The 20,472-nt window shown below is 36.7% G+C and overlaps 1 protein-coding gene across 1 annotated transcript in view; it reads left to right on the forward strand.

Moving 5' to 3' along the window:
- The window catches only part of LOC115224086 (Golgi-associated PDZ and coiled-coil motif-containing protein-like), a 402,254-nt gene that overhangs the window by 342,824 nt on the left and 38,958 nt on the right, over positions 1-20,472 (forward strand). The window contains exon 4 of the mRNA XM_036513087.1: positions 7,707-7,872. Coding sequence (XP_036368980.1) covers positions 7,707-7,872 — 166 coding nt within the window. The remainder of the gene's footprint in view (positions 1-7,706; positions 7,873-20,472) is intronic.

Raw genomic sequence — 20,472 nt, forward strand, 5'->3', positions numbered from 1 at the left:
ACATCAAGATCTGCTCTGATTATAATTGTGTATGCATATATATATATATATATATATATATATATATATATATATAAAAACTTACTTGGAGAAAAGAAAAGAAACGAAACGACGCGAGGGCGCTCAGTCATACAATAATTTAATAAATAAAATATATGCATACATACATACATATATGTACGTACCTACATCTACATGTATATATACATGCATATATATGTACATGCATATATATATATGCATATATATATATATATATATATATATATATATATATATATATGAGTACAGGACACCACAAATAGACATAGAACTCAACGAGAAACAAAAACATAAAAACAAACATGGAAACGGACTTTTTTTAAGAACGAAAAAACAGAGTACAAGACAAACAATACAAGGAATATTCCCCTTCATCAGCTGCCCCTGGTTCGACTCCATGCGTGTTTCGAAGGTAAGGACAGAACATGACCCGTCGAACCAGTCTTTCCTGCAAAAGAATTAAATAAAATTCCTTTGCAGAGGGGTAAAAACAAGGAAAGAAAAAAATGTGACAAGAACAGGACGTAAAAGCAATACAAATAAAAATACAAATACAAATACAAAAAAAATACAGTACACATAAAGAATAAAAACAGGACAAGGAAACCAACATTGAGGGCCTTTTTTTAAGCCTAGACGATGGAAAAATTCAGAGCACAAGAAAAAGTCGTGTTGACTTGTAGAAGGCTTTTACACGTCAACACAACTTTTTTCTTAAATAATAATAATAATAATAATAATAATAATAATAATAATGTTAATAATAATGATTTCTTAAAATGATAAAAATAACAATCATTATTATTAAGGTGGTGAGCTGGCAATTATTAGTGTGTTGGGCAAAATGCTTGGTGGTGACAAGTTGTGGTGCACCTGAGCACTGTATACAATAATTTCATCATATATATTATTATTATTATTATTATATTATTATTATCATCATCATTATTGAGTGAGAGAGCAGCATATGCCATCAAAGTGACATTAGGGTACAAATATATGAATCCCTATATACCCATTATGACTAACCATCTGATAAGGGTACACGAGGCACATGCATCTCAACCACATGTGTGCGACATGATGATCTCATATCAAAATAAACAGCACATGATCTTCCAAGTGGGACCCAGTTAGAATTTTCTTCAGGTCAAGTAGCCCATCTTACTCGAAAGATCCCTGAATAAGAATTGTTTAAGGATGTTGAACGAAACACCCATGTTTCCAGAGGTGAATTATTCAAACCCCAAAGAATTCCTCTCAAAACATGGTTATGATGCTCCCCAACTACTTCTGCTCATGATCAGAGATGCACATATCGTCAGCCACTAAGGGACATGCTCAACTGGTTAAGGTCAAGCAACTGACAAACAAATCTGTGGTATTGAGCAGAATATTTGCTGCAGCCCATCTTTTACATGAAGAAAAAACCTGTACATGATAATATTTCCAATCAGTTAAGATCATTATTATTATTATTATTATTATTGAGTGAGCGAGCAGAGCATGCCATCGAAGTGACACTGGGGTAAAATATACGAAGCCCAGTATACCCATTATGACTACCCGTCTGATAAGGGTACACCAGGCACATGCATCACAACCATATGTGCACGACATGGTGACTATATATCAAGATAAACAGCACATGACCTTGCAGATGGAGCCCAGTTAGAATTTTCTTCAGATCGAGTAACCCATCCCGCTCAAAAGGTCCCTGAATAAGGGTTGTTTAAGGACGTTGAATGAAACACCCATGTTTCCAGAGGTGAATTATTCAAACCCCAAAGAATCCTTCTCAACACATGGCTATGATGCTCCCCCACTACTTCTGCTCGTGATCAGAGATGCACATATCGTCAGCCACTAAGGGACATGCTCAACTGGTTAAGGTCAAACAACTGACAAGCAAATCTGTGGTATTGAGCAGAACATTTGCTGTAACACCATCTTTTATACCAAGACCAAAACATGTACATGATAACACTTCCAATCAGTTAAGATCAGAAGCCATGAGAGCCACTGCCTGTACTGCATCAGGGCATTTATTATTATTATTATTATTATTATTATTATTATCATTATTATTATTATTATTATTATTATTATTATTATTATTATTAATTATTATTATGACTATTGCTGACAGAATCGTTAGAACATCAGGTGAAATGCTTAGTAGTATTTCATCTACTGCTGTGTTCTGAGTTCAAATTCTGCCGAGGTCAACTTTGCTGTTCGTCCTTTCGGGATCGATAAATTAAGTACCAGTGAAAAACTGGGGTTGATGTACTCGACTAATCCCCTCTCCTGAAATAGCTGCCCCTGTGGAAAAAAATCGAAACCATTATTATTATTATTATTATTATTATTATTATTATTCTGTTGTGTCTGGGGAGAGTCATTCTCTTTTAGTGCCTTATTATTTAACACTCTCAACGGTAAAATTTCCACTTATTTCTTATTTTTTATTTTCTAAAATTTTCGTTGCATCTTGCAACCTTTTCAATAGTCTTGAAAGTCTTTTACCGGTGAGTGTGTTAAATAATAAGGCACTAAAAGAGAATGACTCTCCCCAGACACAACAGAATATGCTTCAACACACAAACTCATATAAAGAATCTTGCAAACCAAATCCAAAAACGAAATATTATTATTATTGTTATCATTATTACTGTTGTCATCATTATTATTATTATTATTATTATTATTATTATTATTATTGAGTGAGAGAGCAGTTCATCCATCAAGTGACACTGGGGTAAAATATATGAAGCCCAATATACCCATCATGACCACCCGTCTGATAAGGGTACACCAGCACATGCATCACAACCATATGTGCGCGACATGGTGATCTCATATCAAGATAAACAGCACATGACCTTGCAGGTGCCCAGTTAGAATTTTCTTCAGGTTGAGTAGCCCATCCCACTCAAAGGTCCCCGAATAAGGGTTGTTTAAGGATGTTGAAAGAACCACCCATTTTCCAGAGTGTGAATTATTCAACCCCAAGAATCCCTCTCAACACATGGCTATGATGCTCCCCCACTTCTTCTGCTCGTGATCAGAGATGCACATATTTATTATTATTATTATTATTATTATTATTATTATTATCATCATTATTATTATTAAAGAAAAATTTGTAGTGCAGTTTTATCAAATAGATAAAACTGCTCTACAAGTTTTTGTTTTGCTGTTTTAGCTGTTTTACATTGAATTATGAAGTAAAAATCTTTGTAAAGCATTAGTTTTATAGACATCAACAAAACTTGGTTTAAAATTTATCTTATCAAATGAACATTAATTCATTTTATTTGTAATAATTCATTTGGTATTAATACATCTTAAGTGAGATATCATAATTTCCACTATTCTTTGCCTGGCTTGTCTCCAACAACAGCCGCAAAATAAATGCAGAAATAAACATGTCCGTTTCTTTGTGGTTGGAACAAGAAAAAACAGCTTCTGATTTAAACATTCAAAGAATCTTTTCTTGTAGACTTCCAGTTGAGAGAAAGCTAAAAGTACATTTCATCTTTTATCTTTCTTTCATCTTTTAGTTGTTTCAGTAATTAGACTGTGGCCATGCTGGTGCAACACTTTGAAGAGTTTTAGTCAAAGAAATCGACTTCTTTAATTTTGTTTTTTTTTTGTTTTTTTTGGCCTAAGTTTAGTACTTAATCTTTCAGCCACTTTTCCCAAACTGCTATGTTGCAGGGATGTCTACAAACCAACACCAGAAGTGAGAGGGTCAAATACAAAGACACACATACATACACACACATATATACACATATATATGACAGGCTTCCACACAGTTTTTGTCCCCAATATTCATTCACAAGAGGGCAGTGAGCTGGCAGAATCACGAGTATACCAAGCAAAATGCTTAGCGACATTTCATTCATTTTTATGTTCTGTGTTCAAATTCTACCAAGATTAACTTTGCCTTTCATCCCTTCAGGGTTGATAAAATAAGTACCGGTTGAGCACTGGGGTCAATGTAATCAACTTACCCCCTCCTCCAAACTTGCTGGCCTTGTGCCAAAATTTGAGGCCAGTATTCATTCACAAGGCACTGGTTATCCCAGAGCCATAGAATAAGACTCTTGCTCCAAGTGCCACAATGGGATTGAACCCAAAACCAAGCAATTTCAAAGCAGGTTTCTTAACCACACTGATAGCTTGGTTTTTTGAATAAATTTTTTGAAGGCAGCAAAGATTGCTTCCAGGAGGTTTTCGGGTCTGGTGGCGTACAAAAGTGACAGGGCTTCCTGAGGAGGTAGCGCTAACTGGACACAGGCTGAGCTTGATCAACTCCCCACCCCCACCCCACCCTGCCGACTGAGTTGCCTGGGTGAAGGTGTCTGATAGTGAAAGACTTCAAAAACCCAAAACAATTAATGACCCCTTGAAACATCCTTGAAACAACTGCCATGCAGTGGGACTGAACCCGGAACCATGTGGTTGGTAAGCAATCTACTTACCACACAGCTACTGTGAGGCTATAGTAGAAGACACTTGCCCAAGGTGCCATGCAGTGGGACTGAACCCGGAACCATGTGGTTGGTAAGCAAGCTACTTACCACACAGCCATTCCTACGCCTATGGTTTTTCCATAAACAACCTTGCCCCAGGACTTGTGCCTAGGAGGGGAACTTTCTAGGTGCAATCCCATGGTCACTCATGACTGAAAGGGGTACAGTGTTCCCCTTCTTTCTGTCTTGAAGGAAATATCAGTCCTTAAAAATAAGAGATGGAAATTTGAAAAACATGGCTTATAACTTTGTAAAACTTGTTTTGTTTCTCCTAAAAAGAATATTAAGAATTTGGAGGAGAAAGCATTGGGGAGTCTGGACTAAATAACCTTTTTAAGTTGCAGAACTTATATTCTGATATATGTTAATATACTTTAATATATTTTGATATATTTAAATATATTTTAATGTAACACATTTTAAAAAATCGTGTTTGGTTCATTTTTTTATATTTTGGTCTAAGTGTGTGTGTGTGTGTGAGTGTGTATGTGTGTGTATGTAATGAACTTACATTTCATATGTATGTATGTGTGTGTGTATGTGTACACATACACACACACACACACACACACACACATTTGTATACACAAATATAGATAGTGTGTGTGTGTATTTATACATGCATACATATACACACACATATATGTGCATGTGTGTGCATGCTTGTATGCACTTGTGTGTGTAATGAATTTACATTTCATATGTATGTATATGTGTGTGTGTGTATGTGTACACATACACACACACACATTTGTATACATAAATATAGATAGTGTGTGTGTGTGTATGTGTGTGTGTGTTTATACATGCATACATATACACACACATGCATGCACATATATGTGCGTGTGTGTGCTTGTGTGCACGCATGTATGCACCTGTGTGTGTGTGTGTGTGTGTGTAAAACAAGAGCAAAATTTATGTATCTTGGAAATTCAAAGTGACAGCTTATTCCAGCCGGGTGGCCTCACATCCTTTGAACATCTGGGAAATATCTGAGTAGTTCCGGAATATCTTCCAAAAATCTCTGTAAATATGACTAAACAAAATATGGTTTTGCCCCCCTCCTCTCATCCCCCTCCTCCTCCTCTTCCTCCTCCCCCGAGTGTTCTTCGTGAAATTATCTTTTAAACTCTGCAAAGTTGTTGTTTCATCCCCCCCCGTCTAAAGTAAACAAAGGCATTTTTAATGAGACAATGCAGAAGTCACTTGGTGGTAACTTGATTTGCTAGAAATAGTAACTGAATTGCCCCACCCATCCTCACATGAAATGCTGTTACTCTTTTACTTGTTTCAGTCATTTGACTGTGGCCATGCTGGAGCACCGCCTTTAATCGAGCAGCTCGACCCCGGGACTTATTCTTTTGTAAGCCCAGTACTTATTCTATCGGTCTCTTTTGCCGAACCGCTAAGTAACGGGGGACATAAACACACCAGCACCGGTTGTCAAGCAATCCTAGGGGGACAAACACACACACACACACACACACACACATACATATATATATATATATATATACATATATACGACGGGCTTCTTTCAGTTTCCGTCTACCAAATCCACTCACAAGGCTTTGGTCGGCCTGAGGCTATAGTAGAAGACACTTGCCCAAGGTGCCATGCAGTGGGATTAAACCCGGAACCATGTGGCTGGTAAACAAGCTACTTACCGCACAGCCACTCCTTTAAAAAAATAATTAAAATAAACAGGAAGGAAATATAGTCACATAGAATAATGTGATCCAAGGTACACTATTCCTGAAAGCAAAACAGCATGAACACAACATCACAACGTGAACCTCCCCCCCCTTTTTTTTATATATAATCACTTTTAGTCTACTCCTTTTCTCTCTCTTCCTCTCTCTCTCTCACTCTCTCACTCTCCTCTCTCTCAACTATGCCAAAACAAAGGTCGCTGGTGCTAATGCCATGTGAAAAGCACCCAGTCCATCTTGTAAAGTGGTTGGCATTAGGAAGGGCATCTAGCTGTAGAAACTATGCCAAAGAAGGCAGTCGAGATTGGTGCATACCTCTGGCTTGCCAGTTCCTGTTAAGCCATCCAACCCATAGTTGAGTCACACGGCCTAGGGGTTAGAGCAGCGGACTCATGGTCGAGGGATCGCAGGTTCGAATCTCAGACCGGGCGATGTGTGTGTTTATGAGCGAAACACCTAAGCTCCACGCGGCTCCGGCAGAAGGTAATGGCGAAACTTCTGCTGACTCTTCCGCCACAACTTTCTCTCACTCTTTCCTCCTACATCATGCAGCTCACCTGCGACGGACTGGCATCCCATCCAGGTGGGGAACCTATATGACAAGGAAACCGGGAAACCGGCCCATTATGAGCCAGGTGTGGTTCATGAAGGAACAAACATCCAACCCATGCCAGCATGGACGATGAACATTGAATAATTATGATGATGATATATATATATATGTAATGTGTATGTGACTGTGTAGTTAAAAAGCTTGCTTCCTGACCTTGGGATCTGAGCTTCAGTTCTTCTGCATGGTACCTTAGGCAAGTGTCTTCTACCATAGCCAACCAATGCCTTGTGAGTGGATTTGGCAGGTGGAAACTGAAGGAAGCCTATTTTGTATGTGTGTGTATGTAAATATGTGTGTGCTTGTGTGTATCCTTGTTCTGACATTATGTGGTGGTTGTAAATGACCATCACCTCATACAAGAAAGGTTGTCTGTGGTAAAATGCCTGGCATGGGAAATGCTACTGTGCATGGAATCAGCTGAATGTTGGCAACAGGAAGAGCATCCAGCCATAGAAACTCTGCTCCGACAATTCCTGTCCTTCTCCAGGGATTTTCTCCACATAATATGACCAAAATATGCCAATCTATGCTTTGTGGTCCTAGCTTCTAGCGACATTTTCGGCCTGATCTGCTTAAGAACTTCTCCATTGGTGAGCCTCGCTGTCCATGGAATCCGTAAAAGTCTTCTCCAACACCAAAGCTCAAATGCATTAATTCTCTTCTGGTCAGCTTTCTTTAGTGTCCAGGTCTCGCATCCATATGTTGCTATTGGGAAGACATGAAGAGACTGATTGTGTGTGTTTCAGAATCTGTAAACTTGTATTGACGTGTTCTGGTTTTTATTTTCTGCAGAATTCAACAGATCCAACTTCTTGGACGGGACATGAAAGGCGCAGAACATGACAAATTATGGAACCAATTAGAAGCTGAGATTCATCTGCATCGACACAAGACTGTCATACGTGCATGCAGAGGACGAAACAATATCAAGAAGAAATTACCAGTTCCACCAGGCCATGTATGTATATAATAATAATAATAATAATAATAATAATAATAATAATTGTGTACAGTGCTCAGGTGCACTACAACTCACCTAAAGTGTATATATAATCAGGTGTAGTTTCGGCGGATTTCGGAAAGCATGAGGGCCTTAAAGGATGCAGTGTCATGGCAGTCAACAACTGACGCAGGCAGTTTATTCCATGCTTCAGCAACTCTGAGCATGAAAAAATGTTTCCGAAAGTCATGGGAGCTGTGTTGTTTTCTGACTTTGTATAATTCATGTTATTGTTCTTGTTGGGTGGTGGGCTTCAAGTCTGCAGATTCACCGCAGATCAGACCAACTTTGAAGACTAGTCTTATGTGTTGACCATAAATGAATAACATGAGACTGGTCCAAAACAGTAATGTTACGTGGGGAGGCTTTTAACATCCGCTTTCCATGCTAGCATGGGTTGGACGATTTGACTCAGGTCCAGCGAACCAGATGGCTGCACCAGGCTCCAGTCTTGATTTGGCAGAGTTTCTACTGCTGGATGCCCTTCCTAACGCCAACCACTCCGAGAGTGTAGTGGGTGCTTTTACGTGCCACTGGCACAAGGGCCAGTCAGGCGGTACTGGCAACGGCCACGCTCAAATGGTACTTTTTATGTGCCACCTGCACAGGAGCCAGTCTAGCGGCACTGGCATTTAATTACAGCATTAACGATCTAATGAGAATGTGAAACTGTCTAATAGTCGATACACAGATTGCTAAAGTGTGTTGTGTCTACACAAATGAAGGAACAAAACAGTGAATGAAGAATTCTTTTCATTAAATTTAGAAAAGCATTTCCCAAAGGCAGTATAAAAGAAAGAAAACCATAGAAAAACTAACGAGTTTTGCAACTTTATTAACTCATTACCATTGAAACCAGTTGTATCTAGTCATCACGAAAAAAATCATTGTTATTTGTTCAATCTTATTGGCAAGTTGGTTTCCTTAAGCTGTATAAAAACTTCCATTAAACCATATTTTTTTCCATTGTTTTGTAATCTCATCATTTTTCTATAAATATATAACACAGCTAGCATCATTTGTATTATGGCTGCTAAAAGAGTAATCCTTAGACAAGACAAATAGCTTTAGATGAATATAACAGCAATAACAACAGCTGTTATACATTAGTATTAAGTTCAATCGCAGACAAGAGATATTATTTTTATATAAATATATTGATTGCAAAGTTTGGCACAATGCCAGTAATTTCTGGTGGGGATTTTGGTGGTGGCGATGGCAATGGCGGTGGTGGTGGTGGTGGTGGCGGCGGCGGTGGTGGTGGTGGTGGGGTGGTGGTGGTGGTAGTGTCGGTGGTGGTGGCGGCGGCGGCGGTGGTGGTGGCGGCGGCGGTGGTGGTGGCGGCGGCGGTGGTGGTGGCGGCGGCGGTGGTGGTGGCAGTGGTGGTGATGAGTTAATTACATTGACCTCTGTGTTCAATTAGTACTTCATCATCATCATCATCATCGTTTAACGTCCACTTTCCATGCTAGCATGGATTGGACGATTTGACTGAGGTCTAGCGAACCAGATGGCTGCACCAGACTCCAAATCTGATCTGGCAGGGTTTCTACAGCTGGATGCCTTTCCTAACGCCAACCACTCCGTGAGTGTAGTGGGTGCTTTTAAGTGCCACCAGCACGAGGGCCAGTCAGGCGGTACTGGCAACGGCCACGCTCAAATGGTACTTTTTATGTGCCACCTGCACAGGAGCCAGTCCAGTGGCACTAGCAATGACCTCGCTCGAATATTTTTTTCACGTGCCACCAGCATAAGTGCTGGTATGGCAACACAGGTAACGATCATGCTCGAATGGTGTTCTTAACGTGCTATCAGCACAGGGGCCAGCTTGTTGCTCTGGCAACGATCTCACTTGTATGGTACTCTTAGCACTCCACTAGCGCAGATGCCAGTCATCGAATTTGATTTTGATTTCACTTGCCTCAACAGGTCTTCACAAGCAGAGTTTAGTGTCCCAAGGAGGAAAGGCACGCATAAGTGGACTGGTTTACCAATTCCAAAAGGATGAAAGTCAAAGCTGACCTTGGCAGAATTTGAACTCAGAATGTAAAGACAGACTGAATACTGCTAAGTGTTTTGCTCAGCTTGCTAACGACTCTGCGTGCTAATGCTTCTGCCACCTCACCACCTTGTGTGGTACATATATATATATATATATATATATATATATATATATATATATATATATATATATATATATACATATATATATAACATATTATATATATATACATATATATATACATATATATATATATATATATATATTATATATATATATACATATATATATATATATATATATATATATATATATATACATATATATACATATATATATACATATATATATACATATATTATACATATATCTATATATATATATATATATATATATATATATATAGATATATATATATATACATATATATATATAGATACATATATATATTATATACATATAATATATATACATATATATATATATATACATATATATATATATATATATATATAGATATATATATACATATATATATATATATATCACATATATATATCTACATATATATATATATATACATATATATATATATACATATATTATATATACATATATATATATATATTATACATATATAATATATACATATATATATAAATTCACTTCATAATTTGAAACTGACTTATTGGAAGTCCACCTGAAGATTGTCGATCAAGACAAGAAACGATTGTAGTGGCGGTTTTTTTGACTATTTATTAAAATTTTATGTATTGATTAAGTCTTTCCTTGTTTGTTTTGCAAAATAGTGGTTTTGTCTCGAATAATATTTTATATATATATATATATAGTCAAAGAAATCAAACTCAGGACTTATTCTTTACAAGCCTGGTACTTATTGTATCATTATCTTTTGCTGAACTGCTAGGCTATGGGAACATAAACACACCAACATCAGTTGTCAAGTGATGGTGTGGTGGACAAACATGCACACACGCATAAATATATGTACACATGTGTGTGTGTATATATATATATAGTTGAAATTTACAGAAAAACAAAAGACAAAGACAGGTGTATGAACAGCAAGCAGGTGTATTAGTTTGATGCTTGGGAAAGTGGGAAAGTCTTTTATGTTTCGAGCCTATGCTCTTCAACAGAAAGGAGTAAGAGAAAATAAACAGAGAGAGAATAAAAAGACTTGTAGATTTAGTAATCAAGCTTTATTTATATATATATATATATATTTACATATATATAACAGACTTCTTTCAGTTTCTGTCTACCAAATCCACTCACAAGGCTTTGGTCAGCCCGAGACTATAGTAGAAAACACTTGACCAAAGTGTCATGCAATGGGATTGAACTTGGAACTATGTGGTTGGGAAACAAGCTTCTTCTCACACAGGTATTCCTGCACCTGCCAAACACAGCCATACTCTCAAAATTTTACGAAAACACGAAAGGCAGAGACAGACAGGTATGAGAAAAACAAAGAAGGTATATTAGTTTCACACTCAGGAGAAAATGAAAGTCTTTTACGTTTCGAGCTGAGACTCTTTTACGGAAGGGAATAAGGAGAAGGAAAAAAAACAGGGAAGAAAGGAACATGTCTAGATACACACACACACACACCACACACACACACAATGCCTGCTTCCTCTCTTTATGATAGATGCACCCTCGTTATCGAGGGCCCTAACTAATTATCTCGTTGATGTGTTAGTGATAGCCTCATCATATTCCATGTCTTAATCAGCATACAATGTTTTCCCAACTTCTTTGCAATTTTCTTCTTCAATTCTTCCTCTTTCTACCTCATTTCTTTTTCCTTGCATCAATCACACAATTAAAATCAACAAAAAAGTGCTCATTATCTTATAGTTTTCGTTAATTTGGTGAGTTTCTCTCTCCCCCCTCTCCCTCCCTCTCTCTTTCTCTCTCCCTCTCACCCTCTCTCTCTCTCCCTCTCTCTCCTTCCCTCCATTGTTTGGTTTATTTCTTAATCCTTTTTCTCTCGAAATTCTCATAATTGGAAAAAGTCATCCAACTGTAAAACAGAAGGGGTTTTTTTTTTCCCCTTATAAATTTAAATCATTATTTAATTGTTTATCCAGGCAATATTTCTCTCTTCTTTTTTTCTACTATTTTTTTTTATATTACAACATAATTTTTTTTTTCCTTTCTCCATCATCCTGAAAACATAAACAATTCTATCTAACCATTATTTTACACTTCATTTTGCCTCTTAGCTTTCATTTGAAAACTTTTTTTTTTCTTTTTTTCCCAATTTCAATCCAAAATTATGTTAGCTAATTATAAAAAGAAATAGAGTGTTTGGTGATGTACTGAAAAAAAAAATTGCTTTAGATTCTTCTTGAAAATATTAGTTGTTCTAAGACCTGCCTCTATACAGGTTTCAACAGAATTGAGGTGATCATTACCATTATTATTATTATTAAGGTGGCAAGCTGACAGAATCATTAGCATGCTGGACGAAATGCTTAGCGGTATTTCGCCAGTCTCTACGTTCTGAGTTCAAATTCCGCCAAGGTCGACTTTGCCTTTCATCCTTTCGGAGTCGATTAAATAAGTACCAGTTACATACTGGGATCGATATAATCGACTTAATTCGTTTGTCTGTCCTTGTTCGTCCCCTCTGTGTTTAGCCCCTTGTGGGTAGTAAAGAAATAGGTATTTTGCCCATTGCTACATTCTGAGTTCAAATTCCACCAAGGCCAACTTTACTTTTCACCCTTTTGGGGTTGATAAATTAAGTACCAGTGAAACACTGGGCTCAATGTAATTAACTAGTCCCCTCCCTACAAATTTCAGGCCTTGTGCCTATAGTTGAAAGGATTATTATTATTATTATTGAGTGAGAGAGCAGTGCATGCCATCAAAGTGACACTGGGGTAAAATATACGAAACCCAGTATACCCATCATGACTACCCGTCTGATAAGGGTACACCAGGCACATGCATCACAACGATATGTGCACGACATGGTGATCTCGCATCAAGATAAACAGCGCATGACCTTGCAGGTGGGACCCAGTTAGAATTTTCTTCTGGTTGAGTAACCCATCCTGCTCAAAATGCTCAAAAGGCCCTTGAATAAAGGTTGTTTAAGGATGTTGAATGAACCACCCGTGTTTCCAGAGGTGAATTATCCAAACCTCCAAGAATCTCTCTCAACACATGGCTATGATGCTCCCCCACTACTTCTGCTCATGGTCGGAGATGCACATATCGTCAGCCACTAAGGGACATGCTCAACTGTTTAAAGTCAAACAACTGATAAGCAAATCTGTGGTATTGAGCAGAATATTTGCTGTAGCCCATCTTTTATACCAAGACAAAACAATGTACATGATAACACTTCCAATCAGTTAAGATCAGAAGCCATGAGAGCCACTGCCTGGTACTGCACTAGGGCATTTATTATTATTATTATTAAGGTGGTGAGCTGGTAGGATTGTTAACATGCGAAGCAAAATGCTTGGCTGCTTTTCATCTACCTAACATTCTGTGTTCAAATTCTGCCAAGGTTGACTTCACCTCCATCATCATCATTAAACAATGATGATGATGATTGCTCTCAAATTTTGGCACAAGGCCCGCAAGTTCTAGGGAGGCGGGTAGGATAAGTTAATTACATTAACCCCCCCAAAAGGATGAAAGTTAAAGTTGACCTTAGCGAAATTTGAACTCAGAATGTAAAGACAGATGAAATACCACTAAACATTTTGCCTGGTGTGCTAATGGCTTTGCCACCTTGCTGCCCTCAAATTATTGATTTATTAAAAAATGCTTTACTAAAGTTAGAATTATCTCAGATAAGGCAATATATTTGGGATTTTTACCCTTTTACTTGTTTCAGTTATTTGACTATGGCCATGCTGGAGCAATGCCTTTAGTCGAGCACATCGACTCCAGGACTTATTCTTTGTAAGACTAGTACTTATTCTATTGGTTTTTTTCACCGAACCGCTAAGTTACGGGGACATAAACACACCAGCATCGGTTGTCAAGTGATGTTGGGTGGACAAACACAGACACACAAACATATACACACATATATATAAATATATATACATATATGCGATGGGCTTCTTTCAGTTCCCGTCTACCAAATCCACTCACAAGGCTTTGGTCAGTCCAAGGCTATAGTAGAAGACACTTGCCCAAGGTGCCACACAGTGGGTCTGAACCTGGAACCATGTGGTTCGTAAGCAAGCTACTTACCACACAGCCACTCCTACGCCTGTGTATATTTAAAGCTTTCTAGTTTGTTAATCTCTGAAAGCTTGTTTGGGCAGTATAACACTGTTTTTATTGACAATGTTATAACCTTCAGTGTTATTTGTAGATAATTGCCATGGATAATAATAATAATAATAATTATTATCACAATAATTAATTCCTAAATATTATAGTTTATTTAGAAAAAAATTTTTTTAAATGAGAAAACAAAAACAAGAATTAAAGTTCGCAACAGACACAGTTTAATGGTAGAATCTTTAATTTTTTCTTTTTTTCTTTCTTCTTACCAATTCTATTTAATATGTCAGTAAGCATCTGTAATTTATTTTCCGAAATCTAAACAAATGTCAAAGAATTGGAAGAAGAGGCATTAAGAGATACTACTGCTGCTGCTACTACTACTACTACTACTACTACACTACTACTACTACTACTACTACTACTACTACTACTACTACTAGTAGTAGTAGTAGTAGTAGTAGTAGTAGTAGTGGTAGTAGTAGTAGTAATAGTAGTAGTTGTGGAGAAGGAAGGAGGATAGATAGCCATTTGGGGAAGAATGGAACCAAAAAACATACAGAAATAGAATATGTTGTAATTTCCATGTGTTTTAAATATCTTTTATGCGAGTGATGACAAAGAAAGAGAACCATTCCTAGGTTTTGTTGGGTTTGGAAAATCTTTGTTTTTTTTTTAGCTTTTTGTTAATTTTTTGTTGTTTTTTTTTTGGTTTGGTTTTGGGGATTTTTTTTTTTTTTGCAGACAACAGAATAATGTAATTTGTGAAAATAATTAGCTATTGTTAAAATGAAATGATTCTGTTACCAAACTCAGAAGAAATGTTTTCAATGTTTAATTATTTTCGTTTTTTACTTTTGTCACATTCAAAAAAGAAAATCTACATAAAAATAAATTGTGTGTGTATATATATATATATATATGTATGTATGTATGTATGTATGTATGTGCATATCTGAGTATGTATGTCTATGTGTATTTGTATATATGTATATGTATGTGTATGTGTGTGTATAAATGAGTATGTATGTCTGTATATGAGTATGTATGTGCATGTATGTGAGTACGTATATGTTTATAAATGTATGTGTATATATGAGGATGTGTCTATGTATATATATATATATATATATATGTGTGTGTGTATATGAATATGTATGTGTGAGTGACGTATGTATATATGTACAAACATATGAACATGTCTGTCGATGTATATATGTATGTACATACATATGTGCAAATGTATGTATGTACATATGTATGTCTGTATGTATATGTATATATATGTGTGTATGTATATGTAGAAACATGTATATACATGTGTATGTATATGCCTATTTATGTGTGTATGTATATGTATGTACATATGTATACATGAATATATGCATGTACGTGGTCTGATCAATAAGTATCCAGACTGTTGCTATTGTAATGAATCTATTGCATAGAGAGTGAAGCCGCTTGACACAGATTGACCTTGAACACTGCTGTGCATGCACACTAAGTTTTAATGTTCTAGCTCACTTCCGCTGTTTACAGCAATGCTTGGAAGGAAGGTGTGTAGCATGTGATCATTGCATTGACCATGACAGAGAAAGCTGAGCTGAGAATCAGCATCAAATTTTGCCAAAAGCTTGGCAAAATTACTTACCACACAGCCACTCCTACGCCTATGCGTGTGGTAAGTAGCTTGTTTACGACCACATGGTTCCGGGTTCAGTCCCACTGCGTGGCACGTTGGGCATGTGTCTTCTACTATAACCTAGAGCTGACCAAAGCCCTGTGAGGGGATTTGGTAAATGGAAACTGAAAGAAGCCCGTCGTATATATATATATATGTGTGTGTGTGTGTGTGTGTCTGTGTTTGTCCCCACCAACATCGCTTGACAACCGATGCTGGTGTGTTTATGTCCCCGTTACTTAACGGTTCGGCAAAAGAGACCAATAGAATAAGTACTGGGCTTGCAAAAGAATAAGTCCCGGGGTCGATTTGCTCGATTAAAGGCAGTACTCCAGCATGGCCGCAGTCAAATGACTGAAACAAGTAAAAGAGTAAAATAGAAAAGAGAGAGTCAAGGAGAGATTTTGTGCAACTGAAACCTGAGTATCTTTTTGGCCAGCTGAAAGCAGTTTCGGCACAAACTTGGCAGACACGTGTCTCGTACCCAAATCTTCAGTGATAATGGACTGAACTGAACTGTAACTACTCTGCACATCCTCTGATAACTCACAGATGGTGATTCGATGATCTTCCCTCACAGCTCCATGCACATCTGTGATGTTTTCTCAATTTTGCTGGTTGTGTGTCTCCCCGAACATTCATCGATATTGACATTTTTTTGGTCATCTTTTTGCCAAGCGGCTTCACTCTCCATGCTATAGATTCATTACAACAGTAACAGTCCGGATACTTATTGATCAGACCACGTACATGCATATATTCATGTATACATATATACATACATATACATACACACATACATAGGCATATACATACACATGTACATACATGTTTCTACATACACACATTTATATTTACAGACATACATATGTACATACATATATATATATATATATATATATATAAAATTAATTAAGGGTAGAAATTGATATTTATCAATTAAGACCAGTGGTCTAGCATATTAAAAAAGAATCCGAAGATTAAAATATTTATATATACCAATTAAGGACTGAACACGAAAAGTGGACAGTCAACATGCTAGATATAGACGTCAAATCGCCATTCACCACAAAAGATTATGTTCTCAGATCAAACTCAACATATATATATATATATATACATATATATATATATATGCATACAGACATACATAAGGTCTGAACAACTCGTACACTTGTGTGTGGCTCATACACTACTCTCCAACTTTGCACAGGCCTCTGAGCAGGTATTGCCATGACAACAATCACATGCTACACACCTTCCGTCCAAGCTCTGCTGTATACAGTGAAAGTGAGCTAGAATGTTAAAATTTAGTGTGCATGTACAGCAGAGTTTAAGGTTAATCTGTGCCAAACAGCTTCACCTTTTTTTTTTTTTTGTACTTGTTTCAGTCATTTGACTGCGGCCATGCTGGAGCACTGCCTTTAGAGTGGTGAAAGAGTACAGCAGGGATCACCACCTCCTGCCGGAGCTCGTGGAGCTTTTAGGTGTTTTTTTTTCGCTCAATAAACACACACAACGCCCGGTCTGGGAATCGAAACCGCGATCCTCCGACCGCAAGTCCGCTGCCCTAACCACTAGGCCATTGCGCCTCTACTTTGCGTACTTTAGCATCGTTACTCTGGCAACAGTCCGGATACTTAATAATCAGACCTCGTATATAGGTGTATATGTATGTATATATGTAGAAACATGTATGCATGCATGTATGTACATATGTATGTGTGTATATATATATATATATATATATGCATATGTATGTATACATATATATATATATATGCATGTATATTTGTGTAAATATGTACGTGCACATATATGTGTATGTACATGTACATATGTATACATGTATATATATATATATATACATATATATATATATATATATATATATATAATATATATATATATATGCATGTTTTTAAGTACATACACATCTACATATCTTTCTATGAGAAAATTTAAATATCTCATCTCTTGAGAATATCAGGGCAAAAACCAATTTTACAATAGAATCCTATAGCCATGATTCTGTAGAGTTCTTTGGAATTTTTTTTTTTTCTTTTTTTTTGTGAGTGGGTGGCCTTATATTGATTGGCAATCGCAGAAAAGAAAGCATTGTTTTGTTTGTTTTTAATGGCTGTGGTGGTATAATTCCAGTCAGCACACTATTTATAGAATTGCAGTTAGCACACCTTTCCCAAATCCCATCAGAGAGCAAGGTGGAAGCTTTGACTGCAAACCCATGAATTAAATTCCATCTCCTAGAAATCACAAAAAACCAATTTTACAGTAGAATCATATAGGCATAATTCTGTTGAGTTTTTTTTTTTTGTTGTTGTTGTTGTTTACTTTCTTTTATGTGTATATGCGTTTCTTCTAGAATATGAGAAATCTATCCATTTTTAGGGGCCTTATATTGATCACCACTCCCAGAAAAAAAAAAAAACCCATTGTTTTGCTTGTTTTAATGGCTTTGATAGAATTCCAGTTAGCACACCTTTTCCCAGATCTCATTGGAGAGCAAGGTGAGAGCCTCAGCTGCACACCAACAAATTGAATTCCATCTCCCAGAAACCACGAAAACATTTACAGCTTTTCATTCTAACACTTCACAATTGTCTCAATATCATTGTTTTATGTGTAAGAGAGAGATTGAGATTGTTTTATGATACAACACAACGTCAGAAATGGTTAGTTTTTCTCACCTTGTTGTTTATTGCGTTTGTCTTCCTGGCTACAATGGGAAAAAAATCTGTGGTTCTCCAGAGACGGTGTGAAGCTGGTCACTAAACTCCATTAAATTGGATTTATTCTTTTTTAGGTTTCTGAAGGGAAAAAAAATTTTTTAAACTGTCCAGCTATTGTCATAATAGAAGGAGACCTTGTGAAGACAGTTTACTAGTAAACAAGGAATATTGCCTGGAGATATGAGAAGTATGTCTGATTTAAAGGGGAAATATAATGGATCAGATCCATTCTATAGCGGAGATCGGAGACCCCCTTCGGTCACGACACAGACCATGGGTGGGGAGGGGTCCGGGTGGGGAGGGTGGGGGGAGACCAAATGTTGCCTCCAATATAGAATTAACCCTTTAGCATTCAATCTGGTTATGTCAGGCCAATATATTCCACCTGTTTTGTGTTGAAAATGGCCAGATCCAGCCTCTCACACCTACCCTACTATGTCATTCTAAAAATAAACAATCATCACCATCATCATCTAGTGTCTGTTTTCCATGTTGGCGTTGGTTAGAAGGTTTGACAGGAAATGGTAAGACAGAAAGCTGCACCAGGTTCCGGTCTGTTTTTGGCTCTTAATCAAACCGTCCAGCCCATGCCAGCATGGAAAGCAGACGTTAAACAATGATGATGATGATATAATTGCTTAATAATTTTTAATAATTATAATAACATAGATGACTTGAGATGTCTTGCCTCAGTGTTTGTTATCCTTTTTAACAAATTGATATATATATATATATATATATATAGTAGTAATAGTAACAGAAAAGAGGAATTTCGATTATTAAAAAAGGAAAATACGCACACTTACATAGTTTTAATATAATTTTTAATATATCGACCGGTTTCACTATCACTATTCATGATATTATGTTTTACTGATTTGAATATATATTTTTTCTTAAGAAGAAATTTTGTCCGTGTGTGTGATGAAATTCACGAGTGAATGACTTCACTAGTAGATAAATAAAGGGAGGTAATTGGTTGTCATTATTATTGTTATTGTTGTGGGTAATGGAAATAACTGTTCAGCTTTCGGTAATGGATGGGGATTATATATGTGTACAGACAGAGACAAGTTTCAAAAACCTTCTTTAGTAGGGGATTTATGTACAGTGATTTAATTGTGAATTGAAATATGTAAAAAGATAAAAGTTGGTTATGCGTGCATATTAAGACGTGTTTTGTATTTTTCAATGAAAAAAGTTTCTTTATTTAAACGTTCCAGTTGAGAGATTGCGTCTTTGCACTGGTAGAAAGGGAAGACTGTGAAATTTGGTTTGATGTTACCTGCACATTTTTCTATATGTTCACTGAGAGGAATTTGTCTGTATTGTGGGGAAACAGATTTGCTCTTTATGTAGAGTGGTTCTCTTTCTCAAGGTCATACTCGTTTGTCCAATATAGCGGTGTCCGCAACCCGAGCAGGTTATTACATAAATTAGGTCCTCAGAGGCACAAGTGAAACTAGTTTTAATTGTGAACCTCTGTCCTTCTTTGTAAAGGAAATCCAAGCCTTCAAGCAGGTGGGGGCAGGTTCCACAGTTTGGGCATTCACATTTTTCAACCATTGGTTTCGTGGTTGTTTTGTAAAGCTTTGCAATTGTTAGTAGTCTCTTTAGCGATTTGTCTTGTTTTTTGCATTTGATGAGTTTGTGTATTTTCAGGATGTCGTTCATTTTTGGATCTCTAGTTAGTAAAGGAAGAGTTTGCACAATAGTGTTGAATGCCTTGTATTGTGTAAACTTTTCCTTTACTAACTAGAGATCCAAAAATGTATATAATTATATATATATATATGTATGTATGTATGTATGTGTGTGTGTGTGTTTATATAATTGTATAT

Source organism: Octopus sinensis, linkage group LG24 (genome assembly GCF_006345805.1).
Source record: "Octopus sinensis linkage group LG24, ASM634580v1, whole genome shotgun sequence".
In the NCBI taxonomy this organism is placed as follows: Eukaryota; Metazoa; Mollusca; class Cephalopoda; order Octopoda; family Octopodidae; genus Octopus; species Octopus sinensis.